Here is an 11,467-nt window from a genome sequence, read left to right as displayed (position 1 = left end):
CTTCTGTTTTTTTTTTTGTGAGAATAACATGAGGGAAAAATCTGGCAAATGTGTGTAAACGTCAGAGATGTTGGAGTTACTCTTCCCAAAATCGATTAAAGATCATTAATTTGATGACATATTTGCGTAATAACATAAACTAGGCCAATCACATTCAAAACAATGTTTATTCCATACATGAATGCAACCATATTATTCATGACTTGATATGATTAAACGTTTAGTTTAGTTTTAGATCTGCTCCCTTGAATAGTGACACAATAAGGCAATAATATGTTCAAGAGCCCACTGCTTTTCACATTTCACTGCTAAGCAGTAAAAATATAGCTATATTAAAATCAAACTCATCCAAAAAGACCACTCCGACTATGCATACACAATGTGTTTAGGGCAGAAATTCTGTTGCAATCTAAAGAAGTGGACTCTTTATTGACAAGTATAACATAAAAAAGTGAACTTTGGAGAAAATATGATCTTTAAAAGTGTATGTGTAAAGCACATAAAACAACTGAAATGCAAAAGGCACTACAAAAAGCACAAGGCACTATTGAAGCATTAATGAATACACAATATAGAAAAACATATTTAGTAAAAAACAAACGTACAAAAGTACTATACTATACGATTATTTCACAAGGCAGCACCCTTTTGAATTCCATACATGAGGATTTTCATTCATTTTGCCAGTTCCAGCGTACAAAACATAATGTTCACATTAGCATAACTTCAGTCAGTCACAAAATCAAATGCATCACAATAGTGAGGTATCAGCATAAATATGAGGTTCCATAAAGTAAGTCAGCACAGTTTAGTTTAGAAGTACCATCATTCATAACGGAGTTTAATATTGTGAGCATAATAAGGCACTTGAAATATAACCCTCATCTTTTCCTTTGGAAATAGGGCAGGAGTGTAGGACCTGCAGGCATAATGTGTTCTCATCATATTTTCTCATTTATCATGTTTCTTCAATTTCCTTTCTTCTTTCCTGGAGCCTTGGGACTAAACGTAACAGAAGAGAGAAGAAAACAACACGTTAATTGTGCATTTAAAAGAAAAACAATGAGCAATTGTGTGTTATATATTTATGTGCTAGATCACATTATTTGTATGTGTTTTATCACAAATGCTTGTTTTTACACAATTAAGTCAATACATCTTGTAAAACATACCCACAATGTCACATTGTTCATTGGGAAATGTGTATCTTTTGCTTGCATTTTAATGGTAATTTTACAAAACGAAAAATTAAATTAAATATATATACCCTCATTACACAGTACATACTTGAAAGTATGTGGACACACCTTTCTAATTGACAGATATTTCAATGATAAATAAACATCACAATAAAAACATCATAATAATTTACCGGTAACGTCTTACTGGCAAACAGCTTTTCACTTTACAAGATGTCAATTGAAGAATTATAGTGATTTTTTTTCAGCAGTTTTGACAGCACCCATTACTTATATAGACTTATTTTTTTCATTTTGACGGCACCCATTCACTGCAAAGGATTCATTGGTGAGCAAGTGGTGTAATGCTAAATAATAGATGTACTCATATATATAAATAAACTCATCTACATCTAGGATGAACTGATGCCGAGTAAATATTCAGCAAATTTACAATTTTGAGTGAACTGTTCAGTTTTTGAATTTTTCTGCATGGCAGTGTCCCTCATGCAAGGTCCATGAAGATGATATTTGCTCCATATTTGCCAGAAGGGTGGAGGACTAGATAAAGAATGAACTTCCTAATTAATTAAAATGTTCATGGAAAGTTTAACAAGCATGGGTGCGGTGTTAAAGTTTCTTCATACATTTAGCCATGCAGTTTATTTATATAAAAGTTAGAAGAGCTCAGTTAGCGGTTAGTATCCTCATGCAGCGAAAGCACCTCAGATAACCGGTTCTGCTTGCATTTTTTGATGTCAGCATGTGCCCTGAAAAACCAGCTTTTCACGTTTGAAAGCTGATTTTGTGGTGTTTTTCAGGTAGTTTGATGTATAACTGCTCAGTCAGGAAATCATGATTAAATAACTCATATTAAATGAATTACTAAAATGTTTGAAACATTGTTTTGCTTGTGCATCACTGCATTTAATTCATGCTGATTTAAATTAAAATATACCTGTTTAAATTGCTATATAACAGAAATTAGAACCACTAACAACATATAGGATTTACAAAAAACAAACTCAAAAACCCCAGTGAAAAATACACCTATTACATTCTCAAAGCAATATAAATACAGGAGAAATTACAAAATTATTGACTTAATTTTTCTAAATATGTTTTTTTTTAATTATTATTTATTGCTTTGATTATTGTGACCTTTTCATCTACACTGGGGTTATACACACACGCACACACAAGAAAGATTGACTTTCGAGGCTCATATAAGAAACAGAAACTCTATTCTCTATTTCATGTTTATTGTCAGCCTCAAGAAAGAGGCCACTATAAGAAATAAGCCACCAGAGGCTGTACTTCAACTCTTCACAGACTATTTACAATATAGATCATAGTGCCAGAGACAGGGCTGAACAGAGACCGTCCTTGATTTATCAGCCGTCATGATGAAATCTCTGCAGTCTTTCTGCAATCAGGAGGTGATAACAGTTGTCACAGAACACAAAAATGAAACAAAAGAAATCTCAACTGGACATGTGCAATGTTTCGTATTTTTGTACATGCGATCACTTTCAGCTCAGGTTTTTATTATCAGTTCTATTCAGCAATGAGCCAAAAGAAAACAAAGTCAGATTTTCCAGTTCACGTTGTACTTGTTTCTTTGCGATGCGCCGAAAACACTCATCTTTTGTAACCCCTAATATTCATGATGACGTATCTTTAAGTGTCACGTTCTGATATACCGTCTCCATAACAATCTCTCATGAACGAATATGAAAGATTTACATGATGGTCAGCGTCACGCACAAGTGTTTATTGTCAGAAAATGGCTTGGTATATTCTCACGTACCCAAACACACACAGACGCACTCTAGACTATAGACAACACGTATAACCACACAATCACTTTAGCTGCCTGAGGCCACTCTCGGCTCATTAGTTTCTGAAAAAGTCTCTGAAAAATAACTCACTGATGGAGTTTAAGATCTAGACTTTTAGCTTTAAAGCTGCAGGAAACTAATAACGTTACAATTTGTGAATTAAAGTCAACATGAAATGCCATTTACAACTCTTTTTTTTTTTTTTTTTTTAATGATAACGTACATGTACATATAATATGCACTGATATGATTATGTAAAGTGAGCATTACATAAACTGCTGGTCAAATGTTTGGAATAATTATTGCCTCAATCTCACCAAGGCTGCATTTATAACAATCAAACACACACAATAAAATACTGAATAAAATGAATAATATATATATATATATATATATATATATATATATAAATAAAATGTAACGGAGACATACATTTGATAAGGATCACTAAACTGCATTTATTAGAAACAGATTTTATTTGTAAAATGATAAATGTCTTCATTAACTGTAACTTGGGACAAATTTAATGCATCCACCCAATAAAAAAAAATTTTTTTAAATTTAAAAAAATTATTACTATTATTTAGTTATTTTCTTTTAAACTAGCACTTGACCCAAAATGAGTGGTTGCGTATCACGGTTTTCATAAAAAATATTAAGCAGCACATTGATAAGAAGAAATGTTTCTTGACATTGAACGTGCCACTGAAAACTGCATTAATGGTGCTAAAAAATTCAGCTTTGATTAAAGAAATAAATTACATTTAAAAATTTTACAATAGGAAAAAATATTTTCAGCTTTAATAATAATTTACAATATTATGTTATTAATTACTGTACTTAAATCAAATAAATGCAGCCTTTTAAAAAAACATCTTAATTATTCCAAACATTTAGGCACAAGTTTAAACGGGAATAATTTTATATTTATCACTTTCAGTATCAGTATATTAACATCCATTAAATTTCTGCATTCCCTATTTAAATATAGTTTTGAATATGGGCAAATTGTTACATTTAGATAAAACATTACAAAGTCCCACAGCATGCACAGCATCATGTAATAAATTAAACGTTTGTTGAGTCGTTTACATTTCACGTTGACTTTAAAAGAAACAAAAAAGAAAGAAAGAGTCAAATGGTGCATGTAAACAACCAAAGTAAGTAAACCGAATCACTGCGGGCCACGTTTCTTCATCCAAAACGGTCTACCAACTAAATTCATCATTTAGCAATCAAGCAGCACTTAACCCAGTCCTTTGATATTACATGTATCCTAACATGCGCATAAAACCCATATTCGAGCAACAAAACCTCTTCACCAAACCACTACCATATACTTCCCCCGAACCCTAACGTGTGATCCATCACCTGTTGTTGGTCACCAAATGAGCATATTTGCTACTGCAAAGACAGAAAATAAAACATTCATTTTGTATCAGGACGTGCTCTTGAGGTGTGTGTGGGGATTTACTGAGAACAGTTTTGGCATATTTGTATCAAATATGTGCACAAAAGTCTTTGTACAATACATAACATAAATCCACAAATATTGAATCATTTTTTGCATCATAAAAAGAAGATATAGTATTTTGATATTATGTACAGTGTAAGAACTATATTAACATTTTATAGTTACCATTCAGTCACAAGTTGATTGAGAAAGGCACAGCATTAACCGTTTTGTTGGTTAAGCGAAACTAGTCCCCCTCACACAGAGACACACACATATGTGCACACAAAGGAAACGACCTTCATTAAGGTGCCATTTGGTTAGAAGATGACAAGGTTAGTCCATTTCCACCACAGAAAAGAGTGGAAAAAGCCAAAGACGAGGGCGGCAAAGCAAGAATCCACTCGTGTGAACAAAGCGTTAAGTGATTGCCAGTCAAATATTTAACCAGTTCTGTAGTCGAATTCAAGATTGAATCGAGCTCAGTATCAATTAGCGGCCATCTCCAGACTTTTGAGGATGGCAACCCTTAACAAATTGCATTATGGGTAAGGAGGACTGGCAGAGATAAATGTTTGAGAACAATGTACGTTCCTGCGAGCTGATTTTAAAAGCATCCCTTTACCCGACACCTCAAAAAAAATCACTCAGAATTAGACCAAACTCAACACGCCGGCAACAAAGTGCCACATAACCGCTACAGACACGCACAAACCAAGCTCTTTGCCTCTGTACAAACGTTATAGGTATTGCCATGAGGTATTGCAGTGTTTTAAACAGAAACACGGCAGACATTCACACAGCTTTTCATCTTTGTCTCTATTTACACGGCTAACAATGATTTTGGCAAAGAACTTGCAGCGTGTAGAAGCAGCTGTGAGCGAATCTCACAAAAACCTGTCCGAAATGATACCTGGGATAAATCTGACACTAAAATCAAAAGAAAACAAACCAAAATTGTATAAATATTTTTTACTTTTTAAATAAGACGATTTAAGCCTGTTTCCGTGGACCTTAAAGAGTGACTTTTTGCACTGATTTTTTATTTTTTTTTCCCAATGCAAGTTTGTTTCTATTTACTTATTTGCATTGAATTAATACCAATTAGAGTTAAATGTGCTTAAATTTCACAATGAAAACATTTGTATTGGTACTTAATAGTACTTAATTTATTTCTCTGCATGTAGAAGAAGTTATCGTCTAGGTTTTGTGTGATTCACCCATTAGTTTTCAAGTCAACCCAGCCCAATGTTCCTCCGCTCAGCAGTAGCCTGGCAATTATGTTCTCATCTTCTTCCCCAAGATTGAGCTGTATAACAGGAAAAAGCTGTTTAAGGCAAACAGGGAAGGTATGTGAAGACGTTTGAGAGAGAGAGAGATATGCCCACAAAGAGGAAAAAATGCCACTGCTTGTTTTTGGTATTAAAAAAAAGTAAAACTGAAAACCCCAAAACCCACATCTACGCCTCTCCGGTTTGTGCTTTCCAAATGAATTAACAGCCGTGTTCACCAAAGACCTAGTCTGAACCGGATGGTTAAGTGTTTACAGAAGCACCCAAACCCACAGCAGCAGAGAGAAAAAACGAGAGAGAGGAGAGAGTTAGGACTTCCACCGAGAGAGGTAAAAGCGATTAATGGAAGGGCACACAGATTTCATTTCACCAGCACTGACTTTGGGAGGAAAGCTTCCAGCTCCGAGTCTCCTCCTTTGCTGTGACTAGATGAAGATGTGCTGGTGCTGGAAGTGCTGGAGTTTGGTTTGGGGAGACTGTACATATAGACAGCTCCTATGACCAATCCTGCGCCCAGTGTGAAGACCAGGTCCACGTGGAAGCCGAAGAGGTAGACGGACGTGATCGTGGACACGATGATGGAAAAAGAGGTGGCGAAACCTTTGAGAATGTTGTCTGCGTATTTTACCACAACAGCTACCAGGAGGCCGCCGAAGGCCTGGTTGAAGATGACGCCCCACACCATGGGCGTGTAGCCGAAGAGGAAGCCTTTCTCGGCGATGGCAGCGCCGTCGTTCCACCACATGCCGAGGAGACCCAACACTGTCCCGAAGATCCCGAGCTGGATGTTTCTCATCCACACCGAGGCCGAGCTGCCCTTCAAGATTTTTTCAAAGTAAACTCCAGCAAACCCGGAGGACAAGCAGGAGATTATCACAGACACCAGGCCCTTGAAGTAGTTCTGGTTGGTGCTGGTCACGGCCTCCTTCTGTTTCCCGCCCTCCTGCTCCACCTGGACGATTGCCACGCCGGAGAACAGCAGCACTAATGAGATCCACTGCATTTTAGACAGACTCTTGCGCAGCATGAGCACGGAAAATAACGCCGTGGTCAAGATCTTCAGCTGATATGTGACCTGCAGGAAAATAAAAAGGCATTAGATAAAAAAATTTTTATTTGTATCATTGTGTTCAAACGGTTTCTATTCATTTATATAAAACTCTTAATCGACAATATATTACATATATTTATTTAGTAAAACGTAGCATAGAAATAGTGCTGGTATTGTTGACTAAAATGGTTTTCAGTTACTTAAAGTAAAATAAACAAATATTATTAAAGTGAAATTAAAATTAAAGCTATAGAAATTGTACAGAACTGTATAGAATTAAAGCTAATAAAGTCACAAAGCAAAATGAGTAACAATTTAAATAAACTGATGTTGATAAGTATTATAATATGATAAACTGGCCTTTTAACAAAAATTGTAAAACCCAACGTATTTTAAATCATTAGTGATGGATCATGTGAGATTCATCTCGATTAATCAATTCAAAATAAACATTTTTTGTATAATGTGTATATGTATTATTTATTAGATAAATACACACATACAGCATAGATTTCGACGATATTCACATGTCTACATTGATATTCATATAATTTATATTATCAATAAGTATATTTAAAATATAACCATAACATCCTTCTGAATTGTATGCATGCATGTGTATTTACTTACCAACTCTTATATTAAACATTTCAAAACTACTTTACCGCAATGGAAGTAATCAGAAAAAGGATAGGAAGTTGTTAAATTACAACTTTAACTAACATTATCAGCAGGCTTAAAGTGTCACAAAAGTCTGGGAAAGTATGGGAAAAGGTGCGAATCTCTTAAGAGAGAGAAAGGTGAAAGAAGAGCATGAGCAAACCGTGGAGCAGCCTCACCTGAAAAGTGGCTGCTGGTAAATTAGAAATTGCCACATATTGCAGGTTGTTCTGTAAGGTGTAGATGAGCGACGGAACCGCTAACTTCAGCGTGTCCAAATACTGTACGACTATAGAGTCATACAACAACGATACGAACGATTTCACGTTACCTGTATTTACAAAAAAAACAAGAAAGGACACATTATCATCAGACACGCTGCTGCAATGCTCCTACTAATAAAAGCAATAATAAAATAATATAATAAAATCTAAAAAATAAAATATATACATTCATTTTTAGTACTACTAATTGTTTTTTTTTTCTTTTAGGATCACCAAGACTGCATTTATTTGATCGTAAACACTTTTTTTTAACAGTATGAATACATGTCACTTTTGATCACTTTAATATAAATATTAATTTCTTTTAAAAAAAACCTATATAGACCTATATAGTCAGCAAGTGAATGTCATTCAAATATTAGAATGACTAGACATTAGTTATGATATTTAAGCAACTTTTACAAAAACATTACAGGTGTGCATCATGACACATAAAAATGACATGACATATTTTAAGATATTTTCAGCTGAGAGAGCTCAAGCATGCAGTTTAGTCTGGGCTCTTAAGCCTTATTGGTTCCTGTGAGCACACCTCTTTTCTGTATCAGGGTGATGACGAGACAGGTGAAGACTTTAAGAACTTCTGCCATAACCACGGCTGATGTGGTGTAGAAATGATCCCCCGGCAACGTCCGCACGTATCGGATGCTGAGGATGAGCGATGCATTCTGGACCACCAGGATGGCCAAACTGATGTACTTCAACTTCCTATTGACTGCAAAAGACATAATCTTTTAGTCGTGATCTTTTAGTCCAAACCAGGCCCTTTACTGCCAGCGTGAAACCGGAATAACTGGAGGCTAAATGAACAGAACTGAACACTGACGTCAGCATGGCAGCATTTCAATATTTCTGAACGAGTCTAGTCAATGTTTAGTTTGTGTTTTCAGTTAGGACACACCCGTACACGTCGACAGCGGGCGAACGTTTGCTCAATCCAGGGGCGACACCCTGCTTACAAACGCTTCATTCATTCATTCACCGGGCACTTTTTCTAGTTCATTTATTAGCCAAAGCAAACCAGGTACCAAACTGCAATGCTATCCGAGTTAAATGACAAAACGAAAATCAGAGGTATCAATAAAACCAAAAAAAAAATACAAAACGGAAATTGTGTTATTATTACAGATTTACATATTTAAGCTCAAGTTTCTAGAGAAAGCATGTGGCACGCTGCAGACATAATGAACAGGAACTGTGAAACTCATAAACTCGTTCTGCTGGTTTACAGTGCGCGGAGGTCTTTTCTTCTGCCGAGTATGTCATAAATGCAGACGGACCGAGAGAAGTAAAACACACCCTCTGCATCAACGTCTGCAAGATGACGACGACTGGCAGGACAACGCGTTTGACTGAGGAAATACAAACCTCCTTGAGAAAAATCACATCCCTTTTACTGCATGACATCTATGACGACACAAGCCCTAGAGACTGTAGCAGCAGTCCAAAGCAGTAATGTAGATTTATATTAATTTGTTCATTCATATACGTCACAATAAATGATTCGTTTTTACATCTCGAGATGCAGAGCAAACGCCTTACACTCTTCCGGAATTCTCTCACCACATGCATTTCCAATACAGTTTGTTTTTAGGATAAGCGCATCTATTTATAAGGTTATTAGCAGTGATATTTTATGAAATTAACACAGAACTAACCACTAACACTAAAAACCACACTAGATTAATAAAGGCTGCACAAATGTGCGTTCCTTTTTACGTAAGCATAAAAATGTTTTAATATTTGTTCAGAAAACTAAATAACGCACTTTCTCAAAGTACATTTGGAAAAGACTATATTTTTGAAGTAAAGGTACCGTTTTCCTTTGCAATATAGTGAACATGTTGCATCTAGCTCCTGACTAAACCATAAAGACTGATGTAAATAATAATCTTTGTATTTTACTATACTTTTACTATCTTACTAAATACTTAAAAGTCCGCCATACTCATGAACCATTGTATCTATACTCATTTTGTTTATGTAGATTTTGATATCATATGGTAATACTTCAATACCATTATACAGACTATTTACATTTTTCGTTATTTACATTATCCTCATTCACTATAATCTTGATATACGTCCAACAGACACAGCCATATCAAAGTAAGCCTTAATTACAGGTGACTAGGGAATTTGGGTGGTAACTATGGTTACCAATGTTAATTTTCCAACAGTCGACGTGACTTCTTCGTTGAAACGAAGAAGCTTTCAGTCCTTAAGCTTTCAGAAGTTGAAAAATAAAAATAAAACACAGTTACCCACCTTCATTCTGTCTTCGGGTGGAGGTTTTATCTTCAGTGCTTCTGTTAGGACTCTCATTGCCCGCTGCTGCCATCATCATCACCAATAAACATGAACCCCAATCTGTCCACGAACTACGCTCGATCCGTAACGACTACAGAGCTCAATGACAACTTCCCCACCTCTGCCCCATGAAACAGCTCGCAAATGCGGCGAACGAGGTGGAAAACGATCAGAGCCGCTCGAGGGAAAGTGTTGACGTCCCCAAACACACAAGAACTTCCTGTTACGCGTCTTCTTCGCGCTCTCGCGGTCTCCGTTGTGAAAACCCTTTAGCGCCGCCTGCAGGCGGATCAAACCAATAACTCGAGCTAAGAAATAAGATTCAAGATTCAAGATTTTATTTGTCACATACAGTTTGTACAAGCAACAACTTGGTCTGGTACATTCCAAGACTGTGCAAAAGAGAAAGAAAGAAATGTATTTAAATAAACTGCGGTTTAAAAACGCACCACAAAATTATTGCGGTATTAGCATTGCATTTAATATGGAGTACCTGTAAAACATTATGCATGCATATGATAATCGTACATACCAAATAATGTGGTATCAGTATCACCTCATTATTTTAAAATTATATCACCCTAGTACTTTTTAAATAAATAAGATATGGTACCATTTTCTTATATAGACATTTTATATTGTAATTATGCAACTCATGGAGGATTAAGGATTTTTTAAGTTCTGCATTGAAGGAAAAAATATTTGTAATAATATAATATTTATCAAATTATTTTAGTAGCTACTGCACTATTCACAAAAACTATTTGTATAATTTCCATAGGCCATGCACTTAATTAAATCTCATATTACTAGTGATATCTGACACTATTTTATTAACAGCTGATTTTACTTGTAGCCAACAATGTAATAAATTGACAATAATAAATGCAAATATTATTGTAATCGCATAGTGTTTCTTTATTATTTTCGTTTTTTGGAAGAAAAAGACAGAACATACACATTTGCCACAAATTAAGATATAATAGTAAAAAGAGTCACTTAAAAGGAACACCTTGTGACTACTGTATTTACAGTGAAACGGTTCTGCCAATCCAAGCAATGTCATAAAAACTGGCTTCTCCGGTCCTCTGCATCGTAATGACAAACAGACAAGTGAGAACTTTAAGTATCTCTGCCGTCACAACAGCAGATGTGGCCAAGAAACCAGGCAACGTCCACGCATAGCTGATGCTGAGGATGAGCGACACATTCTGAATCATCAGAATCACCAGACCGATGAACTTCATTAGCCTCGCTGCAAGAGACACGGGAGAGATATTTAGATCTAAACAGCAGCGTTGCAGACTTTTCTCCTTTTTCTGAATGTAGCCAGTCACTATCATCAGTTGAAGGCGCACCTAAACAGATGGACGTTTGCTTCATCCAGCACAGATGATA

The 11,467-nt window shown here is 35.7% G+C and overlaps 1 protein-coding gene across 1 annotated transcript; it reads right to left on the bottom strand.

Moving 5' to 3' along the window:
- Positions 1-130: 130 nt before the first annotated feature.
- Positions 131-10,296, bottom strand: slc35a2 (solute carrier family 35 member 2). The gene is made up of 5 exons (XM_043246381.1): positions 10,028-10,296; positions 8,292-8,474; positions 7,655-7,806; positions 6,145-6,839; positions 131-1,002 (listed from the first exon to the last, which is right to left on the bottom strand). Exons 1-5 carry the CDS (start codon positions 10,104-10,106, stop codon positions 969-971), a joined length of 1,143 nt encoding a protein of 380 aa, XP_043102316.1. The 5' UTR covers positions 10,107-10,296; the 3' UTR covers positions 131-968.
- Between the last annotated feature and the right edge of the window lie 1,171 nt (positions 10,297-11,467).

This window comes from Puntigrus tetrazona, chromosome 8, assembly GCF_018831695.1.
Source record: "Puntigrus tetrazona isolate hp1 chromosome 8, ASM1883169v1, whole genome shotgun sequence".
In the NCBI taxonomy this organism is placed as follows: Eukaryota; Metazoa; Chordata; class Actinopteri; order Cypriniformes; family Cyprinidae; genus Puntigrus; species Puntigrus tetrazona.
The sequence above is the reverse complement of the archived record's forward strand: the minus strand, read 5'-3'. Positions and strand labels throughout refer to the sequence as shown.